This window comes from Odocoileus virginianus, chromosome 3 (genome assembly GCF_023699985.2).
Source record: "Odocoileus virginianus isolate 20LAN1187 ecotype Illinois chromosome 3, Ovbor_1.2, whole genome shotgun sequence".
Classification (NCBI taxonomy): Eukaryota; Metazoa; Chordata; class Mammalia; order Artiodactyla; family Cervidae; genus Odocoileus; species Odocoileus virginianus.
This window is the reverse complement of record NC_069676.1, coordinates 13,595,057-13,620,974: the sequence shown is the minus strand read 5'-3', so window position 1 is coordinate 13,620,974 and position 25,918 is coordinate 13,595,057. Positions and strand designations below refer to the sequence as shown.

At 54.6% G+C, this 25,918-nt stretch overlaps 2 protein-coding genes and 1 long non-coding RNA gene across 9 annotated transcripts in view; 1 reads left to right on the top strand and 2 right to left on the bottom strand.

The window, feature by feature from the left end:
• Positions 1–101: 101 nt before the first annotated feature.
• LOC139034158 (uncharacterized) lies at positions 102–4,724 on the bottom strand. Its single transcript, XR_011486595.1, has 3 exons — positions 4,636–4,724; positions 4,073–4,409; positions 102–2,989 (listed from the first exon to the last, which is right to left on the bottom strand). It is a non-coding gene; the product is annotated as an uncharacterized lncRNA (long non-coding RNA).
• Positions 4,725–4,807: 83 nt separating this feature from the next.
• Positions 4,808–25,918, top strand: part of DOCK6 (dedicator of cytokinesis 6) — a 47,148-nt gene continuing 26,037 nt past the window's right edge. For all 5 annotated transcript variants that reach the window (XM_070464579.1, XM_070464580.1, XM_070464577.1 and 2 more), the window contains exons 1-16: positions 4,808–4,923; positions 12,667–12,754; positions 13,420–13,595; positions 14,077–14,145; positions 14,350–14,479; positions 16,030–16,242; positions 17,954–18,039; positions 19,686–19,752; positions 19,856–20,005; positions 20,930–21,010; positions 21,127–21,280; positions 21,434–21,561; positions 21,692–21,785; positions 22,195–22,357; positions 25,615–25,732; positions 25,820–25,890. In XM_070464579.1, the coding sequence (XP_070320680.1) occupies positions 4,880–4,923; positions 12,667–12,754; positions 13,420–13,595; positions 14,077–14,145; positions 14,350–14,479; positions 16,030–16,242; positions 17,954–18,039; positions 19,686–19,752; positions 19,856–20,005; positions 20,930–21,010; positions 21,127–21,280; positions 21,434–21,561; positions 21,692–21,785; positions 22,195–22,357; positions 25,615–25,732; positions 25,820–25,890 (1,832 nt within the window). In that variant the 5' untranslated portion in view covers positions 4,808–4,879. The remainder of the gene's footprint in view (positions 4,924–12,666; positions 12,755–13,419; positions 13,596–14,076; positions 14,146–14,349; positions 14,480–16,029; positions 16,243–17,953; positions 18,040–19,685; positions 19,753–19,855; positions 20,006–20,929; positions 21,011–21,126; positions 21,281–21,433; positions 21,562–21,691; positions 21,786–22,194; positions 22,358–25,614; positions 25,733–25,819; positions 25,891–25,918) is intronic.
• On the bottom strand, positions 7,373–24,356 carry ANGPTL8 (angiopoietin like 8). 3 transcript variants are annotated; one of them, XM_070464582.1, is made up of 6 exons: positions 24,020–24,356; positions 23,681–23,842; positions 22,816–22,925; positions 12,253–12,332; positions 10,492–10,633; positions 7,373–7,599 (listed from the first exon to the last, which is right to left on the bottom strand). In XM_070464582.1, exons 1-6 carry the CDS (start codon positions 24,314–24,316, stop codon positions 7,431–7,433), a joined length of 960 nt encoding a protein of 319 aa, XP_070320683.1. In that variant the 5' UTR covers positions 24,317–24,356; the 3' UTR covers positions 7,373–7,430. The 3 variants fall into 3 exon arrangements, with proteins under 3 accessions (XP_070320683.1, XP_070320685.1, XP_020750017.2); XM_070464584.1 differs by lacking the exon at positions 10,492–10,633 and having other exon boundaries at positions 7,466–7,599; positions 24,020–24,355; XM_020894358.2 differs by lacking the exons at positions 7,373–7,599; positions 10,492–10,633; positions 12,253–12,332 and adding an exon at positions 22,449–22,731 and having other exon boundaries at positions 24,020–24,354.

Below are 25,918 nucleotides of genomic sequence, written 5' to 3'. Positions count from 1 at the left end.
ACTTCCGGGCCCCCTCTACATCCCCTCCCCCGGGCCCCCTCTACACCCCCTCCCCCACTCAGCCCAGGCATCTCTCACCTGGGCCAGTGCAGCTCCTCCTCCCAGGACTGCAAGCTGGCCCCATCAGACCCCACCGTCTGTTCCCCCACAGCCAGAGGAGGCCAAAGTCCCCACCAAGCTTGGCCTCAGTCTTTTTTTTTAATATTTATTTTAGTTTTGGCCGTGCTGAGTCTCTGTTCCTGCACGTGGGCTTTCTCTGGTGGCGGTGAGGGGGGGCTACTCCCCAGTTTCGTTGGCTTCACTTGTTGTGGAACACGGGCTCTAGGGCACGCAGGCTTCAGCAGTCATGGTACATGGGCTCCGCAGCGTGGGTTCATGAGCTGTGCCGTGTGGGTTTGGTTGCTCCGCGGCATGTGAGATCTTCCCGAACCAGGGATCGAACCTGTGTCCCTTGCATTGCAAAGAGGATTCTTAACCACTGGCGCACCAGCGAAGCCTGGCCCCCTGTTTGAGCAGCTGCCGGGGTCCAGTCCAGCCTGGTGGGACCCTGAAGAGGATCCACCTTGCCAATCAGATCTGGTTGGCATGGGGGTGGGCAGGTTGCTGGGGCAAGGCCTTTATTGGAGGGACCTGCGGCTTCCCTGATGATTCAGTGGGTAAAGAATCCACTTGCGATGTAAGAAGAGACACAGGAGATGCAGGTTCGATCCCTGGGTCAGGAAGATCCCCTAGACAAGGTAATGGCAACCCACTCCATTATTCTTGCCTCAAAAATCCCATGGACAGAGGAGCCTGGTGGGTTACAGTTGAAAAGGCTGCAAAGGGTTGGACATGCCTGAGCAACTAAATACACAAGTCCAAGCTGGCAGACAAGTCAACTTCCACCAGACACTGCGCCTCAGTACACGCTCACCGTAACACAACAATAAGCTAAATGACACACCCCAGCAGCCATGACAGTTCTAAGACCAACCATCAAGGTCAAAAAGTGGGTGGTGGCCCAATTCCTGGAAATTCCCACCTCCTCCCCCCAAGTAGCTAGAATGCTCCTCCTGCTCATTAGCCTATGAAATTATCCACCCCTCTAAAAACTGACAACACCATCCCCTGGTCCGGGTCTTGCCTTCTGAGATGGCTCCTACTCCGTGTTTCTCTCTAAATAAACCCACTTCTTACCTATCTCTTTGTCTCTCACTGAATTCTTTCGGTAAGGAGGCAGTGAGAACCTGAAGTTCATTAAGTCCTGAGACCAGGTGTGTGATCTCAGTTAAAAGATTGGGGCTTCCAGTCCCAATCTGAGTTATCTGGTTTTGCTAAGGCAGGGTTCATAGTCCCAGTCCGGCTCCTGTGTTTCGGAATCAACTCCTACAAGGGCCTGGAGCTTAGTACTGACCACAGCCCTCACAGAGCAGACAAGGAAACGGAGGCTGAGAGGTTGCAAGATTTATCGTGGGTCACACAGCGTGACCTGGATTAGAACCTGACAGTATTTATCTTTTCAAAAAATAATTTATTTATTTGGCTGCACTGGGTCTCAGTTGCAGCACACAGGATCTTCATTCTTTGTTGCTTTGCTCTTTAGTCGTAGAAAGGTGAAAGCGGAAGTTGCTCAGTTGTGTCCGACTCTTTGTGACCCCATGGACTATACACAGTCTACGGAGTTCTTCAGGCCAGAATACTGGAGTGGGTAGCCTTTCCTTTCTCCAGGGGAATCTTCCCAACCCAGGAATCAAACCCAGGTCTCCCACATTGCAGGCATATTCTTTACCAGCTGAGCCACAAGGGAAACTCAAGAATACTGGAGTAGGTAGTCGTAGAATGCAGGATCTTTAGTTGCCTCATGTGAACTCTCAGTTGCAGCACGTGGGACCAGTTCCCTGACCAGGGATTGAATCCAGACTCCCCCTGCATTGGGAATGTGGAGTCTTAGCCACTGGACTGCAGGGTAAGTCCCCCAACTGGTACTTAGAGAAAACCACTTTGGAGTCAGGCTCCCTGGGCCACAGATCTGGAAGGACAGATCTGAAACTGATTCACTGGGTGAAATGGGGCAAGTCACTCTGCCCCTCTGGGTCTCAGTTTCCTCATCTGTACAAGGGGTATGTGACAGCACCCACTTGTACAGAGGGAAACAGCACATACAGAAGCCCTGGAAGAGAGCTGCGCCCTAAAGCTTAGAGCCCTGTGGAGAAGGTAGGCAGCCGGAGTGGCGTGATTATGGGAGACAGTGGGGGGAGGGAAGGGCAGGCTGGTATCGAGATCAGATCCAGAGCCTTTGTGGGCCACAGCGAGGACTTTGGCTTTTAGTCTGAATGAAGTGGGAGCCATGAAGGAGATTCTAAGCAGAGGAGGGGCCTGACCTGATTCCAGTGTTCCCAGGCTCCTTCTGACCATGGAGGGGTGAGGGCAGGAGCGGGAGACCAGGTGGTATGAGGGCTGGGCTGGAAAGAGGCAGAGAGGAGTGGAGAAACCTGCCGGTCTTTGCTCACCTTCATGCTTCCAGCCCAGCAGCTCCCAGCAGCCTGAAGGCAAGGCAGGGACTTTAGCTGGCCAGACTGCAGGTTGCGTAGAGGGTGGGGTGAGGCAGGGAGTGGTGGGCGGGGTTACAGCTGGCGCCTCCCAAGCCAAAGTGGCTGGACAACTGGGGCAGGTGCGTGGGCTGCTGACACACACGGGCACACATCACAAGCCAGGCTGTGCCCTCAGGAGCCTGGGGCTACATGGCAGGGCTAGAGTGTTCCCCCACCATCCAGGCCCCCCTCCTGTAGGCTCAGGATCCGACACCGATCCACTGGGTAACTGGGGCAAATCACTGTTTCTCCTGTTGTTCAATCACTAAGTTGTGTCCAACTCTTTGCGACCCCATGGACTGAACCACGAGAGGCTCCTCTTTCCTCCACTATCTCCTGGAGTTGGCTCAAATTCATGTCCATTGAATCAGTGATGCTATGTAACCATTTCATCCTCCGCCTGCTTCTTCCGGCCTCATCTGTAAGAGGGAAGGGGTATTGCAAGCATCCATTCGCAGGAATGGGCTTCCCTGGTAACTCAGTTGGTAACGAATTCACCTGCAATGCAGGAGACCCTGGTACAATCCCTGGGTTGGGCAGATCCACTGGAGAAGGGATAGGCTACCCACTTCAGTATTCTAGGGCTTCCCCTGTGGCTCAGCTGGTAAAGAATCCACCTGCAATGTGGGAGACCTGGGTTTGATCCCTGGGTTGGGAAGATCCCCTGGAGAAGGAAAAGGCTACCCACTCCAATATTCTGGCCTGGACAATTCCATGGACTGTATAATCCATGGGGTCGCAAAGAGTCGAACACAACTGAGTGACTTTCACTTTCACACACAGGACTGGAAACAGTACGTGCAAAGACCCCCAAGGTACAACTCATCCCTAGTATGATTCAGTCCCCAATTCTACCTAGGACATTTTCTGACCAGGGCTAGAAGGGCCTTCAGAAGGAGGCACCTGTCCATGCAAAGGCGGAGAGGTGAGCAAGAAGCTGGATATGCAGATGGCAAATGAGGGCTGGAGAACTCCTCTAAGACTGTGGCAGTGGGACCGAGACAGGAACCACTGGGGAGAGATCTGAGACCACATATTGGCCAAGACGTGCCCACATCCTCCTTCCACTGGAGGCGGCCCCATGGTGCAGCCTCCCTGACTGGCTCTTGCAGATCCCACCACCGGGTCCTGTGTCACGTCCCTTAGTGCCTCGGAACCTGGCTGGACCCCTCTGCCTCTCTCACCACAGACTGTGCTGTGCTAAGTCACCTCAGTCATGTCCGACTCTTTGGGACGCTATGGACTGTAGCCCGCCAGGCTCCTCTGTCCATGGAATCTCCCAGGCAAGAATACTGGAGTGGGTTGCCATTTTCTACTCCAGGGGCTCTTCCCCCACCCAGGGATCCCACCCGCAGTCTCTTGCCTCTCCTGCACTAGCAGGCGGATTCTTTACCACTTTGCCACCTGGGAAGCCCACGCCTCAGTTTTGTTCCGTTGCTCAATCGTGTCTAACTCTTTGCGACCCCATGGACTGCAGCATGCCCCTTCTCCCTGCCCCTTACCATCGCCCAGAGTTTGCCCAAGTTGATGTTCATTGCATCATTTATGCCGTCCAGCCATGTCATCCTCTGACACCCTCTTCTTCCTCTGTCCTGGATTTTTCCCAGCATCAGGGACTTTTCCGATGAGTCCTCTGTTCCCATCAGATGACCAAAATACTGGAGCTTCAGCTTCAGCATTAGTCCCTCCAGTGAATATTCAGGGTTGATCTCTCTTAAGATTGACTGGTTTGATCTCCTTGCTGTCCAAGAGACTTTCAGGAGTCTTCTTCAGCACCATAGGTCGAAGGCATCAATTCTTTGGCCTTCTGCCTTCTTTCCGGTGTCTTAGCTTACTCATCTGTAAAATGGAAGAAACGATAAGTCTACCCCAAGCCCACCCCCGTTCACCCCCAACCCCACACATGAGAACTACAGGGCTTTGCTTAATAAACGCTGGAGATGATACTTTCGGTGACTACAGTGATTGCTAGCCAGAGGGCAGAAAGAGCCTCCCCAGGGGAGGGAGTCAGAGACACTCCCCCCCACCCCCGCTCCAGTCCCTTGTCTTTGCCTCCCCTGCCCACCCCAGAGCCTCAGTTTCCCCAGCTCAGCCCCGAGGGCAAGAAGGCGGCCCGGGGGACCCGCGCCCCTCCGGCCGGCAGGGGCAGCACAGAGCGGCCCGGGACACCCGGAAGGGCCCCGCCCCCGGCCCGGCCCCGCCTAGCCCGGGCTGCCCAGAACCGGGAGGCGCTGAGGCGGCGGCGTTCGCGGCGGGGACGGTGCGCGCGGCGGCAGCGGCGAGGCCGGCGGCTGGACGCGCGGGGCGCCATGGCGGCCGCCGAGCGCCGCGCCTTCGCGCACAAGATCAACAGGTAGGGCGGCCGTCGGGCCCCCTCCCGGGCCGCCCCCACGTGTCCGAGCCCCGCCCCGGGGCGGCCCAGCCCTCCCCGGCCTGGGCGCCCCTCATTCAAGCCCCTTGGGTCTTCGCCAGGTCCGCCCGCTTCCTCCGGCCCGGGGAGCGCAGGCGTGGGGAGGTAGGGAGGGCGGCGGGGGTCGGGACTGGGGGTCGTGTCGGGGCTGCGGGCGCGATGGTGGCGGAGGTCCTCCCTCGGAACCGGTGGGACTCGTGGGGGTGTGTCCGGGGGCCTTCCTGGAGGAGGTGGCTCCCGCTCCTCCTCACCAGCTTGTGGCCGATTCCCGGCCCTCGAATCCCGGGGCGTGGGAGTTGGGGGGCTCTTTCCATCCCATCTGTGCCTGGTGTGGGGCGGGAATGCATCAGGCGCCGAATTTGGGGCCGGGGATGGCGTTCCTGACGACCCTTGAACCCCCTCGGGAAGTTTCCCGTGCTCTTCTCCCCGCCAGGGTCCCGTGCCCAGCTGTCTGGGGCGGGGTGGGGGGGGTGGGGAAGGGGACAGCTGTGGATGTCCCCCCGCCCCCAGCCCTGCCTCAGGCTCTCCTAGCACCGCCTGGACGCGCTGGAGACGGATGGGTGATTGAATGGAAGGAGTGGGGGCTGGGACAGAACCAGCTGGTGGGCAGACGGGGGAGGGGACGGGCGCCAGGCGCTGGGGAATCCGTTTCCGTGGCCACTGGAGACTGTAAGAGACTCGGCCCGGGGAGAGGGATGTCGGACTCTCTGGGGCTGAAGCGCCTCCCCCCACCACTCTGGTCTGTACCTCCAATAGTGCATTCAAAATCTGCTGGGGGCAGCGGAGCGGTTCTCTTGTATTAGGGGGTGGGCCGGGACACCCTGTGCGTCCAGCACTGCCCTGATGAAGACCCCGGAAAAGAACCCACCCTTGGGGGCAGATACAATGGGGCAGACAGAGGAGAAGCCGGATAAAGTAGATTACATGTTAGTGGTAAGCAGTTTGGGGACATACCAGGCAGCGATGGGAGGTGATGAGTGTGAGGACTATTGTAGACCTGGGAATCAGGATCAGGAAGGCCTGGAGAAGATGACATGTAAACAAAGATCTGAGGGAGATGAGGGAGGGATCCATGCCTGGATGTAGGGGGGGAGGGCATGTGCAAAGGCCCAGGGGCAGGAGCGGGAGAAGTCTTTTTACACATATCTGAGGCCAGCCGGGCTTCCTTGGTGTCTCAGATGGTAAAAAATCCACTTGCAATGTGGGAGACCTGGGTTTGATCCCTGGGTTGGGAAGAGTCTCTGGAGGAGCGCATGGCAACCCACTCCAGTCTTCTTGCCTGGAGAATCCCCATGGACAGAGGACCCTGGTGAGCTACAGTCTGTAGGGTCGCAAAGAGTCAGACACAGCTGAGCGACTGAGCACACAGCAGGCTGGAGCAGAGTGAGAACGGGGCTGTGGCAACGGGTTGTACAGGGCTTGTGGGTTACGGGGAGCAGTTCAACTTTTACCCTGAGTGACATGGAGAGTTCAGAACAGAGGAGGGATGCCGTGACCTGGTGTCTGGGGGCATATCAGTTGGGCAGTTTTTATGTTCTGTGTCTGAATTGTCCCTCTGTCTTGGACCTTCGGTATTTCTGAGCCTGGGGAGGTTATTACTGTTTCTTTGCCGCTCAAGTCCCTGTGTCCTTGGGTCCTGGCTTCCACTCAGGTGAGAAACAGAGGCCCTGGGTTTTGCCCTGGGAGATGGATACTGTAGAGCTCAGGGTAAGAAAAGCAGAAAAAGATCTTGGGGCTGCCATGTTGTCGTTGTTAGTCGTTAAGTCATGTCTCTTTTTGCCACCTGATGGACTGTAGCCCGCCAGGCTTCTCTGTCTATGGGATTTCCCAGGGAAGAATACTGGGGTGGGTTGCTGCTATTTCCTGCTCCAGGGGATCTTCCCAAACCAGGGATCAAACCTGTGTCTCCTGGATGGCAGGCAGATTCTTTACCGATGAGTCAGATTCTACCCCACCAGGGAAGCCCTGGGGCCCTAGTGAACCACAAGCAAATGGCTCAAGTCTTCCGGCCACCCTCGGACAGGGTCTGCAGAGCAGTCTAGTGGGCACCCAGGTGTCTACATGCTGAGACCTAGGCCTGTATTCATCTCCTTGTTCACTGAAATCATTCATTCCACAAATGCCACATTAACCTGCATGTTAGACTGTCCCCAAAGTTCCTAATGAACAGGCTCATTTAAAACAAAGATTTGGAGGGACAACTTAAAAATACAAACTCGGATAGCCAATGGTTAGGACTCCAGGCTTCCACTGCAGGGGGCATGGGTTCGATCCCCAGTCTGAAACTAAGATCCTGCAAGCCATGTATCCAGAAAAAAAAAAAAAAAAAAAAAAGTGATGGCCATTATCACCATTCCAGGTCGGATTTTATTTTAAAGAATACAAGTGAAAAAAAAAAAAAGAACATTGTGTTGCATACAATAACATTTGTCCATATTGTTTGTGTTCAGTCATGTCTGACTCTTTGAAACCCTGTGGACTTCAGCCCACCAGGCTCCTTTGTCTATGGGATTCTCCAGGCAAGAAATCTGGAGTGGGTTGCCATTTTCTTCTACAGGGGTTCTTCCCAATCCAGGGATCGAATCCACATCTCTTGCGTCTCCTGCATCGAATTGTCTCCTGCATTGCAGAAGGGTTTACCATTTGAGCCACCATGATAGATGGCATACATTCAGAAAAATGCCAAGTTGAAAGCGTAATTATGAAACAAATTCCAGGACTCCCCTGGTGGCCTACTGGTTAAAACTCTGTGCTTCCAATGCAGGAGGCACGGGTTCCACCCCTGGTCAGGGAACTAAGATCCCACATGTCTTGAAGTGCGGCCAAAAAATTGAAAACAAACAAACAAAGAAACAAATGCCATGGAAGAAGTCACTTGGATCAAAACAGGGGCTGTCTCCACCTTCCTGAGCCTCCCCACTCTAGCTGCCCTCCCAGGTGATCTGCACCTGGTTCTGCTCCTCAGGGAACTGCCATGCTGATGGCTGCTACTATCATTTCCCCACTTGCATTATCATTTCTCCATTTAATCTGGCTCCCTGTCTGCTCTGAGTTGGTTTTGCCTGTTGAGCACATCCCATAAATGGAACCGCATGGAATGTCGAGTCCTCTATGGCAGCGTAATGTCAGGAGAAGGGCTCGTCTGTGTTGCCGCTTATAGTCAGACTCATCCCTTTTCATGGTTGCATACTGTTCCCTCCGCTTCTGTGTTCTCCCTCTTCAGTCAAGGAACTTGTGAGTTGTCTCCCTTTGAGGTTGTCCTGCTCAGAGCTACCATGAACATTCTTGGCCATGTGTTTCCTCCTGAGTATCTACACCTCAAAGTGGAATTGCTGGATTGGCATGCTTACAACTTTGCTTGTTCATTTACAGATGGTTTTCCAAAGGGATTCCCCCAGTAGCAGATGAGAATTCCCAATCCTTGGTGGCATTCATATTATTTGCCTTTAAATTTTGCCAGCACTCATATTATTTGCCTTGCCAGCACTCACTGTTCGCCTTTAAATTTCTCTGCCCATCCAGGAGTTGTGTGTATAGGGTTGGATATGAAGAGGAATCTTTTTATGGTTTTATTTTTCAAATTTTATTTTTGGCTGCACTGCGTGGCTTGTGGGATCTTAGTTGCCCGACTAAGGCTTGAACTCATGCCTCCTGCAGTGTGAGCGCAGAGTCCTAACCACTGAACCACCAAGGAATTCCCTCTTTATGTGTGTGTGTGTATGTGTGTGTGTGTTTTAAGATTTTAAAAATTTATTTGCGTATATTTATTTTTGGCTGCGCTGGGCTCATTGTTGCTGCTTGAGGACTTTCTCTAGTGGTGGCGAGCAGGGGCTACTCTCTAGTTGTGGTGTGTGGGCTTCTCATTGCAGTGGCTTCTCTTGTTGCAGAGCACAGGCTCAGTAGTTGTGGCACATGGGCTTAGTTGCTCCGCTAAGGATCCTTCCCGGATCAGGGATTAAACCTGTATCTCCTGCACTGGCAGGAGGATTTGTTTTTTTTTACCACTGAGCCACCAAGAGAGCCCTATAGTTTTGTGTTTATTCATTTTCTTCCCTCACTTTTTGCAGACTTATGTCATTCTTATTTCTGGTTTTATCATCCTCCTTCCCTGTAAGAGCAGACCTCTGTTAATCTGACCAGCCCTAGGGGGAGGTCCACAATCTCTCACATGAATTCCTAGTGATGCCACTGCTCCATCTTTCCCCTCTGAGCACCTCTTTAGAATCACGTCAGGTTGTCAAGTTTTCACCTTAGAAAGATTGATCTCATCAAATTCTGAGACCCGTTCCTGAGAAAACCCACTAAATTCAGCTCAACGTTTTGCCTCTCTTTGTAACATGGTCCATGGGGACATCTGAAGCACATCTGATGTGGTAGTGAGACAGAGGAGTGGGTAGTGACTCCAGGTGAGTCCACCCCATCCACAAGGGTGGGCTGTGTGTAGTGAGACACAAAGGATGGTGGGAGGGCAAGTTATCTGTATGTGTGTAAGTTGCTAAGTTGTGTCTGACTCTTTGCAACTCCATGAACTGTAGCCCGCCAGGTTCCTCTGTCCATGGAATTCTGCGGGCAAGAGTATTGGAGTGGGTTGCCGTTCCCTTCTCCAGGTTCTCTCTATGGGGCAGGTTAATCTATATAGCATAGATTTGAAGATTTGTTGGTGTTCAAATGGTGCTGAAGCGCCAAGACTGGATGGGACCACTCTAGGGGGCAGGGGAAGGGCAGGTGTTCTGAAGTCTCTGTTCTTGGCTCTGCTCCCTGTCACGGGCGACGTGGCATGCCTAACACTGAAGGATTTTGACCCCCAGCTGCCCAGGGTTCCATTCTGGGCACTGCTGTGTGACCCCGGGTGCCTCACGACCCCTCTCTGAGCCCCACTCACCTTTGGTTTACAAAAGCAGGGTCAGAAATTCCAGTTTCCCAGGATGCTCTTTGAGGCAATGTGGTGACAGCAACTCTGAATTAAGCTCTTACTGTGTGCCAGGCCCTATACTCAGAACAGCTCAATAAGTGCTGGGTGCCAGGGTGGCACAGTGGTAAAGAACCCGCCTGCCAATGCAGGAGATGCAAGACACATGGGTTCTATCCCTGGATCAGGAAGAGCCCCTGGAGAAGGAAATGGCAAGCCTCTCCAGTATTCTTGCCTGGAGATCCCACGGATTAGAGGAGCCTGGTGGGCTATGGTCCGTGGCGTGGAAAAAGAGTTGGACACGACTTAGCGACCGAACAACAACAAATACCACTAAGCCCAGAGGTCTGGAGAAGAGGTGTCACCCACCCATGCTCGCCCAGCTCCCAGTGCATGCTCTGTGACTCAGTAAACTAGTTCCTGCGGCCACGCCATTGGGGACTCAGTGTTTTCTCAACCTGGGGCACTCACTCCAAGGCCAGTGACCAAATGAAGCCGGACGTTCAGCCCCCACTCCCCTCCCTGCTCTGCGGCAGCAGCTGCAGAACAGCTGGGCCCAGGGCACAGACAGGTTCCCTGTTCCAGCATCTTTTGTAACTTACCCCCAATCCTCTGTGCCCAGGCTTCCAGAGGAAGCGGCCGGGACTTGGGGAATTTGAGGACAAGTCTCTGGTGGCTCCGAGGGTAAAGAACCTGCTTGCGATGCAGGAGACCTGAGTTCCATCCCTGGGTCGGGAAGATCCCCTGGAGAAGGAAATGGCAACCCACTCCAGTATTCTTTCCTGGAGAATCCCATGGACAGAGAAGCCTGACGGGCTACAGTCCATGGGATCGCAAAGAGTCGGACTTGACTGAGTGACTAACACTTTCACTTTCCCTGATTTTTAAATTCCTTTGAAATTCCTGCAAGCTAGTCTTCCCTCTTCGCCTCCCACCCCCCTCCAATATAAGTAGTTGACACAGAAAATAAATAGAATCCAGGGTCAGAGAAAGGAGGCTGGGGTCTCACATCGGAGACCCCACGTTGAATTAGGGTCATGATCGAGTTGTGTTTGACCCACACAGATTTGAATTCAGAGGCTTCCAGACTCTGCTCAAACTCCCAACTGACCCCACCCCCACCTCACACCTGTCTTACCTGGGCCAGCCCACACATCTATCTCATTGGTGACATGTGGGCCACATTTGATCCTTAGCACTTTTAATTTTTTTTGTTTCAATAGTTTAAAAAAATTATTATTTATTTCTTTGGCTGTACCAGGTCTTACTTGTGGCACTCAGGATCTTTAGTTGCGGCATGTGGGATCTTAGTTCCCCAACCAGGGATTGAACCTGGATTGGGAATGTGGAGTCTTAGCCACTGGACCACCAGGCAGTCCCAGGCACAACTTTTTATTAAGCAGATTTCCAAACAATGAGAAAAGAGAGAAGCAGGAGTGATTGAGGCCTGAATCTCCCACAGTTGCTTTCTTGATTTTAAGAGACACTGAGGCCCAGAAAGATTGTCCCACTTGCCCAAAACCACACAGCTAAAAGATAAGGGGCTTCCCTCAACTTACGGTAGATTTAGGCAAGTTGGACTGAGAGGGAGATTAGAAAAGATTCACTCATTCCATCCAAAAAAAAAAATAACATTGATGGAAATTCCCTGGCATTCCAGTGATTAAGACTTGGCACTTTCACTATCAAGAGCTTGGGTTTGATGGAGGAACTAAGATCCTGCAAAGCAGTGTGGCGTGGCCAAAGAAAATAATTTATTGAGCATCTAATGTGTGTGGGGTCCAGTGCCGGGGCCTTCATGGGGACAGCACAGTCCTAGTCTTGTTTGTACAGAGCGCTCGGGGAGCAAGGGTCTCCAGGCCCAGAGCACAGAGGCCAGCCTCAGAGCCTTGGCACTCACTGTTCCCTCTGCCTGGCACACTTTTCCCCAGATAACTGCATGGCTGTCCCTTCCTACAGGCTCAGCTGAAGGAATTGAGAGTTTGGGGAACCCCTGCCCCTGTTGGGTGTGTTCCCAATCCCTACTCCTCCTTCCCCTCCTCCTCCGCCCATGCTGGCTCGCTCTCCCCTCCGGGTCTTGCCCCTTGACCCTCAGTCTCTGTTGTGCCTCCGAAGGCCAGCGCAGATGCAGACGGCCCAGGAAGGTCACTGCATTGACCTTGGTGGCTGGGTTGTGCTCCAGGAGTCATGCTGGCCTCTTACACACCGTCAGCCTCAGTCTTAGACCCCTGATAGGGTGTGTGTATGAACACCAGGCCCCCTGCTCAGCTCCACTGCTCTGTGAGGGCAGGGCAGCTCCAGATGGGTAAACTGAGGCCCAGGGGCAGGAGTGACTCGTCTAGCAAGGGTGGAAAGGGGCTCACCTTCCTGATAAGGGGTTGGGGTGGGCAGCGATCCCCCAGAAGAGGACGTGGAGGCCTTTCTGCAGATCTGGGAGCCTGTCCTGGTGAGAAGAAGAAAGCGGAAAGAAGAAAGCGCAGGGATCAATGACCCCCAGGCCCTGCCCAGCAGCAGCCCCCTGCCCTCCCCCCCTCGCCCCCATCTGTGCTTGGAGGAGGAAAGGGGGTGATGTGTCTGCTATAGCCTTGGGGGCACCCATGCTGAGATCTTTGCATCCTGAATCCTGGGTTCTCTTGGCCCGTGGCCTGATTTTGTTTTTCTTTCCACAGCCTGATTTTCCTCTTGTAGCATGAATCTGTGGGCCCCGAAGCCCCAGTTCCCAGGGCCCTGCTGCCCAAGTTTTCCTGCCCCCTATGGTCCCCTTCCTGTCCCCGCAGGACGGTGGCTGCCGAAGTGCGGAAGCAGGTGTCCCGGGAACGCAGCGGCTCTCCCCATTCCAGCCGGCGCTGCAGCAGCTCCCTGGGGGTGAGTGTTTGGGAGGCACTCCCCCACCCCACCTGCTGTGGGGGAGCTGAGGCTGGGAGGGGCCCAGCTGTGGCAGGAGGGGGGGGGTCCCAGTCCTGGCCCAGCACTGTCCCATTCCCGTTCCCAGTGAGTGTGATGGGGAGGTTGGCTCGTCCCCCTCTGCAGGGAACAGCCCCGTGGGTGGTCAAGGGGGGAGAGGTTCCAGCCCCCCCCTTCCCCCCTGTGGCCCACACCTCCTGCTGTCTAGACTGGACCACCCAGCTGGGGATGCTGGGGAGGGAGGTCTGGGGAATGGGCCGCCCTTCTAGCTGCTGTAAGGGAGGGGCTGGGGCTCTCTCGCCCCCAGGGCCTTAGGAATTGTCTCTTTCTTTGCTGCAGTCCACAGGCCTTTCCTTCCACCGGGAGTTTCCTGCCCTTCCAGGCACAGGGTGTGATTTCCTGCCTGGAAAGAGGGGCCCGGCCTAGCTGGGGTGGGGGTGGAGCGGCTGAGGTCACTCACTGTCCCCTGCGGCTCCTCCAGGGCCCTCCCACCACTCCAACACCCTCCATGGCTCCGACTGCCCTCTTGATTGTCCTCTTGATTGTCCGAGGCCAGCCCAAGCCCACACTCAGCCTCCAGCCCCCAGCCCCAGGGCCCAGGTCACAGCCACTTTGCTCCACCTCAGGTCCCATTGACCGAAGTCGTTGAGCCCCTGGATTTTGAGGATGTGCTTCTGAGCCGGCCGCCGGATGTAGAGCCTGGGCCTCTCCGGGATCTGGTCGAGTTTCCAGCTGATGACCTAGAGCTACTGCTGCAGCCCCGGGAATGCCGCACCACAGAGCCCGGTATCCCCGAGGACGGGTGGGTCGAGCCCCACACCCTCCCTGTCTGTATCCCCACGCTGCCTCTGTACCCCACATCAACAACCTCTCTCCCACCAAGCTCCCGAGAGCCCTGAGTTCAGCTTCTGGCTTGGCTGTGTGACCTCAGACAAGTCCCCTTCCCTCTCTGAGCCTTTACTTCTACATCCCTGAAAAAAAAAACAGGACAGGCCACTGGAAAGATTTAACTCTGGGTCCTGCTTCTGTGTGGGGCTTCCTTGATGGCTCAGACAGTAAAGAAACTGCCTGCAATGTGACAGACCTGGGTTCGATCCCTGGGTTGGGAAAATCCCCTGGAAGAGCACACAGCAACCCACTCCAATAATCTTGCCTGGAGAATCCTATGGACAGAGGAGCCTGTTGAGCTACAGTCCATGGGGTTTGCAAAGAGTCGGACATGGCTGAAGTGACGGATGCGTTCTCTTCTGTGCTTTTGTTTACCCTGATTATATTTTGTACAGAAAGATGGATGCCCAGGTGAGAGCTGCAGTGGAAATGTACACTGAGGACTGGATCATTGCCCATAGGAGGTGGGTCTGACTCGGGGGCAGCTCAGGGTAGAGAGGCCAGGTCTGAGCCCAGAGGAGCTGCTGTCGCCACTCCTCCTGGTTATCCGCCCACTATCCCTGCAAGGGTAGCTGGACTTCTGCGGCGGAGTGTCCGGTGGATGGATGGCCCTGCACCTCGGGGAACCCTGGGGAGCCCTCATCTCTGCTACCCACTCGTCCTCCTAGATATCAGCACCTGAGTGCGGCGTACAACCCCATCACCACGGAGACTCAACGAGAGAGGCAGAAGGGGCTCACCCGCCAGGTCTTCGAGCAGGACACTTCTGGGGATGAGAGGTCCAGCCCTGAGGACTCGGTGAGGGAGCCCTGGCAGGGGTCACTATTGGGGGTTGAGGGGTGTGTGTGCATGGCCTGCCTGAGGCTTCAGCTCTCAATCCTCTGTGATGGGCAATGACCCGAACAGCCTCCAGCCCCACAGGAAATGTATCAGCCCTGTAACTGAAAAGTTAAGAATCATAAGCATTTATGAAGTGCTTTTGTTTTTTAAAGTTACTCAGTCGTGTCCGACTCTTTGCGACCCCATGGACTATAGCCTGTCAGGCTCCTCTGTCCATGGAATTCTTCAGGCAAGATACTGGAGTGGGTAGCCATTCCCTTCTCCAGGGGATCTTCCCAACCCGGGGATCGAACACAGGTCTCCTGCATTACAGGCAGATTCTTACCATCTGAGCCACCAGGGAAGCCCTACTAAGTGCTTGGTGTATACTAAATATTTTATACTTGTCCTCTTTCATCCTATGAAGCAGGGAAACACCCATTTTTCAGACAGAGAAATTGAGGGGGGCTGTTCCCTGGTGGTCTAGTGGTTAGGATTTGATGCTGTCACTGCTGTGGCCTGGTTTTAGAACCTGGTTGCAAGGAACTGAGATCCTGTAGGCTGCCCAGTGCAGCCAAAATTAATTTTAAAGAAAAGAAAGAAGAAACCAAGGCATGCCTGGCTTAGTAGAGGGCTTTCATTGGCCAGCTGAGTTTTGAACCTGTATTTTGTCAACCAATATTTATTGAGTGCCTAGTTTTACCAAGAATCATATAAAGAATTACCGTTATTATTTCCATTGTTAGCTGCTTATGAATGTAGTTGGGGAAACTGAGGCCCTTAGCTGTCGGGGTTAGAGACCCAAGGTCACAGAGCTGAGCTGGGATTTAAACCAGGGTAATCTGCTTCTGGGGGCTTCCCCGGTGGCTCAGTAGTAAATAACGTGCTTGCCAATTCAGGAGTGTGAGTTCAATCCCTGGGTCTCGAAGATGCCCTAGAGGAGGAAATGGCAACCCACTCCAGCGTTCTTGCCTGGGAGATTCCATAGACAGAGGAGCCTGGCGGACTCTAGTCCATGGGGTCACAAAAGAGTTGGACACAACTGAGCACTTAACACCAACAAGTCTACTTCTGACCAGAGCTGAGTCTAGAAGGTCTGACAGATCCTGGGCTAGTAAAAGCCCCAGTGAGAAGAACTCTCCCTCCCCTGGCAACAGTGAGCAAAATCCTCAAAGGCTCTCATTGGCCCAGCCCAGGTAGAGCCTGACTTTGTTGTGTTCTGATTGGCCAGGCAAGGGTCATGTGATGCCCAGACTGGGAAGTAGCCTTCCTAACCATAGTAAAGGGTGACGACCGTTTTGCAGATGAAGAAACTGAGGCATGGCAAGCTTAGTAGAGGTCCTTCACTGGCCGGCTGAGTCTTGAGCCTTTATTTTTTCATCTGATATTTATTGAGTGTCTACTTTTACCAATAATAATCATATCTCCACACAGAAGTTTCTAGAAGGAAGGTCAGCAAAGCCCTGAGGTGACCCTTATCATGGTGACCTCAGCCCCTGGCCCTGAGCGTGCCCACTCTCTACTGGCAGGATGACCCCCGACACTCCTCAGGCTCCCTGGACGACAACCCACGAAGCAGTGGTGCTTCTGGCATCTTCGACCTAAGGAACTTGGCGGCAGACTCTTTGCTACCCTCACTCCTGGAGCGCGTGGCCCCAGAGGACGTGGACCGGCGTAATGAGGCACTGCGGCGGCAGAACCGGCCCCGCGCCCTGCTCACGCTCTACCCCGCACCCGACGAGGTGGGTGCCAGCTCAGCTCCGCAGCCCCTGAGACCAGAACACAGCCAGTTGACGTGTATCCCTACGTATGATCCCAGTGAGATTTCCTGGGTGCCAAATGTATACCCTGCATTTTAATTCGGTAGCTCTTATTGGATACTCCTAAATTGTATACCCCTGTATTTATCCAGCCAGCATTTATTGGGAATTACTATATGCTGCTGTGTTTACTCAACCAGTATTTACTGTATGCCTACTGTATAGTCTTTAAACAAACAGCATTTAATCAGCCAGCACTCATTAAGCACCTGTTACATGTGCCTGTATTTATCCACCTAGTGTTTATTGGGCTCTTAACTGTGGTGTTCAGCCCCTAAGTCGCATCCAGCTCTTTGCGACCCCATGAACTATGGCTCGCCAGGCTTCCCTGTCCTTCACTATCTCCTGGAATTTGCTCAAACTCATGTCTGTTTATTGAGTTAGTGATACCATCCAACCACCCCATCCTCTGTTGCCCCCTTCTCCTCCTGCCCTCAGTTTTTCCTAGCATTAGAGTCTTTCCCAACAAATCAGCTCTATTTAATGACTGTTATTTATTATATATCCCTTTATTTTTATCTACCCAGCATTTATTGGGCTTTTACTATATACTCATATTTATTCAGTCAGTATTCACTATGTCTACTGTATAGTTTTCTATTTAATCAAACAGCATTTGAGCAACTAATATTTATTAAGCATCCATGTATATCCAACTAACTTTTACTAGGCACCTAGTATATACATCTGTGTTTTAATTCAGCCATTTACTGAGTGCTTGCTGTATAGCCCTGTATTTATTCAGCCATTTCTTACTGGGTGTCTAGTATATATCACTATGTGTGTCTAGTCAGCATTAATTAGATACTTTCTGTATACATCTATGTTTGTTCAACTACATTATAATAGGTACCCACTACATACCTCTGTATTTATCCAACCAGGATGTGTGAGTGCCTGTTATATAGCAGCCACTGGGGATACAGCCATGAACAAGACAGACCCAGTCCCTGCCCTCTGAGTTCAATCTAGTGGAGAAGAGACCTCCCTACAGGGAATGACAACCCAGAGTAGTGCCGTGATGAGCCGCGTGCCATTGACCCTCGGGGCTTCCCAGGTGACACTAGTGATAAAGAACCTTCCTGCCAATGCAGGAGATGTTGAGATGCTGGTTCGGTCTCTGAGTCAGGAAGACCCCCTGCCGGAGGAGGGCATGGCAGCCCATTCCAGTATTCCTGCCTGGAGAATCTTACGGACAGAGGAGCCTGGAGGGCTATGGTCCATAGTGTTGCAACGAGTCGGACACAACTGAAGCGACTTAGCACACACACACACACACACACACACACACACACACACACACACACTGTCCCTCTCACTGCCCTCCGTGTCCCAGCCATGGGGCTCACTGCATCAGGGCCTGGTGAGGACCTGGAACGTCAGATACCTCCAGGTGAAGGAAGGCTTCCTGGAGGAAGTGCCAGTTAAACTGTGACCTGCTGATGAGCAGGTATTGGCCAGGCCAGGAGGAAGGGAGAAGGAGGGCATTCCAGGCTGGGGGAACAGCATGTGCAAAGGCTGAGAGGCCAAGGACTGAAAGCTTAATCAGGCTGAGGGTAGAGCTGGTCTCAGGCCACACGTTCCAACCCCTCCCTGGAGGATGTGTCCCAGCTGCCCCTTCGGCTCTTGGCAGGATGAGGCCGTGGAACGCTGCAACCGCCCAGAGCCACCGCGAGAGCACTTTGGACAGAGGATCCTGGTCAAGTGTCTGTCGCTTAAGTGAGTGTGCTGATCCGTCCCTCCCTTCAGGCACACAAGGGGGACCATGGGGGATTACGGTGAGGCACACAGTCGGCGCTCACTGTGGGAGCCATGCCATTACTGTGTGCAGCCCTGAGACCATGAGGACCCCCATAGACTTTCAGGCTGAGAAACAAGACTTCTTTCATTATTCAAAGTTCCAGTTGTGTGCCAGCCTCAGTTCTCAGCCCTCCATGTTTACTTTTTCTTTCTATATTTATGTGTGTGTGTATTTTTTACTTAAAATTTTAAAATTTATTTTAATTTTTAAAAAGATTTTGCTGTGCCGGGTCTTCGTTGCTGCACTGGCTTTTCTCTAGTTATGGTGGGCAGGGGCTACTCTCTAGTTGAAGTGCATGGGCTTCTCATTGTGGTAGCGTCTCATGTTGCAGAGCATGAGCTCTAGGTGCCCAGGCTTCAGTAGTTACAGTACTTGGGCTCAGGAGTTGTGGTGCACAGGCTTAGATGCTCCAGGATGTCACCGTAGTAGAGATCAAACCTGTGTCTCCTGCACTGGCAAGCGGATTCTTTACCACTTAGCCACCAGGGAAGCCATCCACATGTATTATCTCTGACTTCACCACAACATCACCTTGTGGGTGCGGGTGGGAAACTGAGGCACAGGGAGGTGAAGTCATTGTGCCCAAGATCACAGTGACTTGTGAGGCCAGAGTCCGGCCCTTGCCCAGTCTGCAGCTGGCACCCAGGCTAGAGGGGGCACTGGTGACCCTGGACCTGGCTTCCCGCCGCCACAGCCCCCTCCACATTGGCCCTGGGGAGCAGCCAGAGTGCGTGGGAATGGAGTGGAACAGGATGTGGCCTTGGACCCAAGCCCAGCCCGGCCCCTCCCCACCCTGAGTTCCTGCCTGGATGGGGGCAGGAAAGGGAGGCCCCATCTGGCCTGAGGCCGTCGTGGGCCGCCTGCCTCCAACACACAGGCTGGGAACCAGCTCTGTAGGCTCATTCAGTCATTCAACCAACAGTGAGCATCTACTGTATGCAAGCTGTGTAACTGGGATGACCACATGGGGCTTTCTAGGTGGGGGACACAACATACACAAAGGTCTGGAGAAAGGGAAAATGAGGCCAAGAGGTGGATGGGTTTGGTCCACACAGGGCAGTGGTGAGCCTCAAATTTTGTTTTTGTTTTTTTTTAAATTTCGTTTTGGCTATGCTGGGTCTTTGTTGCTGTGCCCTGGCTTTTTCTAGTAGCATCACATGGGGGCTGCTCTCCAGTCATGTGCTCAGACTTCTCATTTCACTGGCTTCTCTTGTTGTGAAGCATGGACTCTAGAGTGTGGGCTCAGTAGTCGTGGTGCACGGGCTTAGTTGCCCCGTGGCATGTGGAATCTTCCCAGACCAGGGATTGAACCTGTGTTACCTGCATTGGCAGGCGGATTCTTACCCACTGGGCCACCAGGACAGTCCTCAGTTTCCCCTTTTGCAAAATGGGACAGGTCTTTCCTACAAGTCCTTAAATGGTGCTTCTGTGCGACCCAGTGGGAATCAGATGCCCTTCCCCACCGCCAGTGCACCAAGGCTGGGCTGGACTTCGAGAGGGAGAGGGTATATGGAGATGGGAGGGTCAAGGTCAGCCGCTGCCAGAGAGCCCTCACTCATTGCAGGTTCGAGATTGAAATTGAGCCCATCTTTGGCATCTTGGCCCTCTACGATGTGCGGGAGAAAAAGAAGGTAGGAGCCCCTTTCTTCCCCTTCCTCCCACCCGCTCCTCTTCCTTGCTGCAGGGTGATGGTTTTCCTCGAGGTGGTGGCTCAGCTGTTTCTTGTGCCCCTAGATCTCAGAGAACTTCTACTTTGACCTGAACTCGGACTCCATGAAGGGCCTACTGCGGGCCCACGTCACCCATCCTGCCATCTCGACCCTGGCCCGCTCTGCCATCTTCTCTGTGACCTACCCCTCGCCTGACATCTTCTTGGTCATCAAGGTATACTGACTGGGGCTGGCAAGGGGGTGATCATGGTGAAGGCCACAGGTGAGGTCCCTGCTCTCATAGAAGACATGTCACCAAGAATGGTGATCAGGGGTGTCATGGGGGAAGCCAGAGGGGAAGCCAGAGAGGAAGCCTGAGCCCACGGGGAGCTTCTGAGCGAACCCAGGTGGGGAGAAATCAGCAAGGGCTTCTTGGAGAGGTGACAGCTGAGCTGACACCCATGAGTGGGCAACCTGGGGAGAAGTGGCATCCTGGCACATGTGGGTAGACTTTAAAAAAAATTTTTTTTTTGGTTAAGAGTTTTTCAGTTTATTAGGAGTGGAAAAACTTAATTGGCACGTGGTTTGGGATTTTGTTTCCAGGAGTGAGCTCAAATTTCCTTTCCCAAAACGTTCAATTAGTTTTTGATCAATTAGTTAATGACATTAATTGGACACCTTCAGGCAGGCACTGCTTCCCGTCAGTCAGGCTTCACAAATATTCTGGCCTTTGATCCTCCCAGCCCAGGGAGATGGGGGTTGCCATGGGGCCCATTTTACAGATGGGGAAGCTGAGGCACAAAATCCAGAAAGAATGCGCTCAAGGTCCCACAGCCCCCAAGTGGTCAGGATTGGAGTCCAGGCCCAGAGCTGTACTTGGAGTGGACTTTGCTTATACTAAGAAATAAAGATGTGAATGTGGGAGGAACAATGGAGTCTTGGGCTTGGGGGCGGGGCTTAAATGGTGGGGCGGGGCAGTTAGTTATGCAGGCTGACAGCTAGCACTCAGTCCAGGGGATAGTGGGAGCCATGGGAGGTGTCGGAGTGAGAACCCTAGCTGGGTGGAATGTTTGGGAGACGGTGAAGGTCAGAGAGGCTGGGATTGAGGTGGGGAGGTTGGGGTCCAGGCAGCACCTCAGTGGGCCTGCCCGCCCCTCAGCTGGAGAAGGTGCTGCAGCAGGGAGACATTAGCGAGTGCTGCGAGCCGTACATGGTGATGAAGGAGGTGGACACAGCCAAGGTGAGCGTGGGAGGCTGGGCCAAGTGTTGAAGGGGTCCCCCCGCAGAGCAGATCCTGATTCAGCAGGCCTGGGACACTGAGCCTGTGGGGTGTGTGTGTCGGGGGTCTCCCCCCAGAACAAAGAGAAACTGGAGAAGCTGCGCATGGCGGCTGAGCAGTTCTGCACCCGTCTGGGCCGCTATCGCATGCCCTTCGCCTGGACAGCGGTGCACCTGGCCAACATCGTGAGCAGCGCCGGCCAGCCAGACCGGGACTCGGACTCAGAGGGCGGTGAGGAGGCGGGGCTGATGGGCCAGGGGCGGAGCTACCAGGGTGGGGAAGGGGCGCCCTCTGCTGGCCCGACCAGGTACCAGGCCTGAGTCTGCAGTGTCTTGGCTCCCCGCACCCTTCATTTCCGTCCCTCTCCATCACTGTCTCCCCTAGAGCGCCGACCTGCCTGGACTGACCGCCGCCGTCGGGGACCCCAGGACCGGACGAGTAGTGGGGACGACACCTGCAGCTTCTCTGGCTTCCGCCCAGCCACACTAACCGTCACCAACTTCTTTAAGCAGGTGTCATGGCTGGGGGCAGGGGGCTGAGAAAGGGGGACCCACACACATCCCCATTTCCCTTTTGCGGCCGCACGATCCCCGGGGATCCCCAAACCCCTCAGCCCTGGTTCACTGGGGTGGGTTCGTGCAGGAGGCTGAGCGGCTCAGTGACGAGGACCTCTTCAAGTTCCTGGCTGACATGCGGCGCCCGACATCCCTGTTGCGACGCCTGCGTCCCGTGACGGGTGCGTGGTGCGCCCCGAACATGAGACGTGTCACTCATGTGGTCACTCAAACCCACATCTGCTGTGCCACGTCCTGGTGGCCATGATAAACAAAGCCCCGACTTCAGGGGTGGACCTTCCAGTGGGGGCCAGAGAGGAGAAACAGAATAAATAAGACAGGTAGTGGGTCAAACGGGGAATGTGGGCAGAGCTGATAAAAGACGCGAGGCAGCAACAGGAGTTGAGGGTGACTTCCCGCCATAGCTCCTGAAAGATGGAGCCACCAGAGGGCATTGTGGGAGAGACGGAGCCCTGACCCGGTGGCGGAGGGGCACCCGGGCCTGAGCTCTTAGTGTGTGGGCTGGACAGGGCGGGCAGGGGGCCCAGCTGGAGACTCCCAGGAAGGTGCAAACTGACTCCCCCTCCCCAGCCCAGCTCAAGATCGACATTTCCCCGGCCCCTGAGAACCCCCACTTCTGCCTCTCCCCGGAGCTGCTTCATGTCAAGCCCTACCCAGACCCCAGGGGCCGGCCCACCAAGGAGATCCTGGAGTTCCCCGCCCGTGAGGTCTATGCCCCCCACACCAGCTACAGGTACACCCTCTGGGGCAGCCGGGCACTTGAATATGGGAGGCATCACGTGGAATGAGGTCTGCTTCCCCTCCGACACGTACAGACGCTGGCCTGAGATGCCACTGCTCTGCTTTAATAGGGAATGTATACGCATGACGGGGCATGTCCTTCCTCCACCCCTCCTTGACCGTCCATGTTCTCTGCCTGTGTCCCCGCCTGCTTCCCTCTCTGCTCCATGACTGGAAGCGGGGCCCAGCGCCCTGGCCGACCTCAGTGGATGGGCAGCTCCTCCCTGTGCAGGGGCCGCATGGGGCAGGGCTGTGTCCCTCGGTGCATGACTGGTCCTCAGTTCTGCCCAGGCTCAGGCTCAGGCTGGGAGCGCAGCCATGTGGAGTCTGGGAGGGAGGGGGGGCTTAGCCAAGGCACAGGGATACCCCCATTCCACTGCCCTCGCATACCTAGACCCCCGCCAGGCTCACCTCTCCTGAATCTGTCTCAGCCTCTGCTGCTGTACCATCATCTGCTGCTTCTGTCGCTGCACATGACCCGTGAGGACCCACACGATGTGGCTCTGCTCATCAGCATGGGCCTGTGGGTCAGGACAGAACCCTCAGCTGTGGGCCCCCCTCACCTCCTATCCCTGGACTCTGCCCAGATTCCCCCGCTTCCCACTGTATCTGTGTGATCTGGCAAGCCACTGCCTCTCCTTGGCCTCAACTTTCCTAGCTGTAAAATGGGGATGAAATAGGAGTCCCTCTATGGGATTGCTCTGAGCCTGATAGAGATTGTGATGATTTAGTTGCTAAGTTGTGTTTGACTCTTGCAACCTGATGGACCATAGTCCACCAGGCTCCTCTGTCCGTGGGATTTTCAGGCAAGAATACTAGAGTGGGTTGCCATTTCCTTCTCCAGGGGATCTTGCTGACCCAGGAATCGAACCTGTGTCTCCTGCATCACAAGTGGATTCTTTACCACTGAGCTACCAAGGAAGCCCATGATAGAGATTATTAGAGGGTATAAAACAGTCCTGGGTACATCATGGGTGCTCCAGAAACACTTTGCTAACATGCATTTATTGCATAACTACTATGTGCCCCATCCCAGGTTGAGGATTTTATCTGCACTGAGTCCCTGGCTCTATTTTGAGACATCAGTTGTTGTTCTTATTTACAAATAAGGCAACTGAGGTGTGGGAAGGCACGTGGCTTTTGCCCAGGGTCACATAGCATAGAGGCCAGGGTACCAGAAGGCTTAACTGGGTCTGGGGAGTCTCTGGGATAGAAGGTTCAGAAATGAGGTCTGACTGAATTGAAGTTGATTCTCCCAGGGCCAGGAACCCCTTACCTTTAAGTCCTTGAATTCTTGGTGGGCATGGCCCAGCCACACGCCCTTCAGCTGGACTTCTAGCCGCTTCATTTTCTCCCTCAGCACCTGCTGTCCCTGGGCCACCTCACCCAGCGCCTGGGCTATGGCCTCTGCCTGCAGCTTGAGACCATCCTCTTCTATCTACCAATAGACAGTGGATGTTAGTAGGATGACCTACTGAGATCAGCCTGATTTTAACACTGGAAATCCTATATTCCAGGAACCCCCTCACTCCTGGCAAAACCCCAACGGTCAGCCCAGGCATAACTCCACCATAGACTCCTACCCACCCCACAACACCCCAACTGTAGTGCCCACCTGCATCTCTAACAGACTTGCACGTAGCTCTTGGGCTGCATCCTGGCCCTGGCTGATCTCCTTCCCCAGGAACCCCAGCGCCTGGCCATAGAGGCTCAGGCTGTTCCCGGCCTTTGTCATCTGTGCTTCTGTGGCCTTGTACACGCCGTTGAGAGCCTGGCTCAGCTGCAGGGCCCCATGGAAGAGCAGGGTCAGCTCCTCCTGCTGCGCTGGCTCCGAGCCACTCATGGAACCCGCCGGTGCCGGCTGGACCGCCGTTGGCAGGGCACACAGCAGGCACAGCATGAGCACAGGCATGGCTGGAGGGCTGGGGAGGGTGTGGCCACAGCCCCAGTGGGGCTGCCTTTTATGCCTTAACACCCCCCCTTAACTTCAGGTCAGTCATTAACCAGCCAGCTGGGTGCCCCGTGTTGTGCAAGGGCCTGGAGGTGGCACCACAGTTGCATCAGGTGGATGTCCAGCCAGCCACGCCGGAATCACGCTGGCTAGGGCTTGGGGCCAGGTGTGGGCTGGGGCACTGGTGAAAGGATAGGCCCAGGCCTGGCTGGAGAACCCTACGGCTCATAGCCACCGTTTCCCCTCTGTGGATGGGCGTGACAACAGTAACAGCAGTAACAGTGAGGCTTTTATGATCGCCAGTGGTTCACCCAGAGCTACCCCACTGCTATTACACAGTAGCTGGTCTCATAACCTTCTCACAAGCCTGCAATGCCCAAGTCTTTGTTGACCTGGTTAAGAGCTAGGGGAGCAGGTAGTGGAGATCTTTCAAGGCCACACAGCCTGACTCCAGGACCTCCACGTGCCCTGGATCAATGCTCACTGCTGTTTTTCTCCCTGGATGACTGTGGGCAAATGCTTCTGTTTCCCTGCCTGTGACTTTGAAATGGGGGGTGATGTGAGGTCCCCCCGCCCAGTAGGCTGGTCATTTATTTCTATAAATGAGTCGTTTCATGTCAGGTGCTTAGAACAGAGCCCAACACACAGTTGACCCCACATTAGTGTTTGGTGCAATTATTGACATTATTGTTGCTTAATATTGATATGACAAAGGCTCAGCTGGGAGGCTTGATGCCCTCATTATATAGTTAGGGAAATGGAGACCCAGGGGGCTGCTGGGGCTTGTACAAGCTTACTCTGGAGGAGGGAGGCAGAACCCTGACCTCAGCCCAGCTCTTGCCTCCAACTAGCCTCCGTCTCCCCAGCTGAGAGGCCATATAACTCTAGTGACCTCTTCTGGGGAAAGGGGCAGTCAGGCTCCTGCGCTGGATGATGGGCAGGTCAGTCTGGGCGGCGCTCAGGCTTGATGCTGGCTGCCTGGGCCACCTTCCTGGAAGCCTGGCCCTGAGCACCCATGTGTCTCCTCTACCTCCCCATGCCCCCGCAGTGACCCTGAAGTCCGTCTGTATTCCCACCCTCTGTCACTCTGTTCCCCCATCTGTGCTCTGAATGGTACCCGTCTATTCCCCGCTCTCTGCACTCACATCTCCCGCCTGCGGCCCGTCACTATCCCTGACCCAGCCCTCAGTGTCCCAGCGGGGTGGCCACTGTCCCCAGGCTCTCCGTCCCTCTGACGTGGACGTGCCCCTGCCCCCCAGGAGCCTGCTGTATGTGTACCCGCACAGCCTCAACTTCGGCAGCCGCCAGGGCTCCGTGCGCAACCTCACCGTGCGAGTGCAGTACATGGCAGGCGAGGACCCCAGCCAGGCCCTGCCGGTCAGTGGCTGGACCCAGGGCGGGTGGACGGAAGCGGGGGTGGGGGGCTGGTCCCCAGCCAGTCCCTCGTGCCTTTGCTCCCCGCAGGTCATCTTTGGCAAGTCCAGCTGCAGTGAGTTTACCCGGGAAGCCTTCACACCGGTGGTCTACCATAACAAGTATGTGGGCTGGGGTGGGGGACTGGTG

What these genes read in the sequence shown, in the direction of transcription:
- ANGPTL8 (XM_070464582.1), bottom strand. Translation starts at nt 24,316, where the DNA reads ATGCCTGTGCTCATGCTGTGCCTGCTGTGTGCCCTGCCAACGGCGGTC. An exon ending in CTGAGACAGATTCAGGAGAG is followed by an intron (nt 12,333 to 22,815) that starts GTGAGCCTGGCG and finishes TCTTCTCACCAG; the next exon opens with GACAGGCTCCCAGATCTGCA. An exon ending in CTGGGCACAGAGGATTGGGG is followed by an intron (nt 7,600 to 10,491) that starts GTAAGTTACAAA and finishes TCTGCAATGCAG; the next exon opens with GAGACAATTCGATGCAGGAG.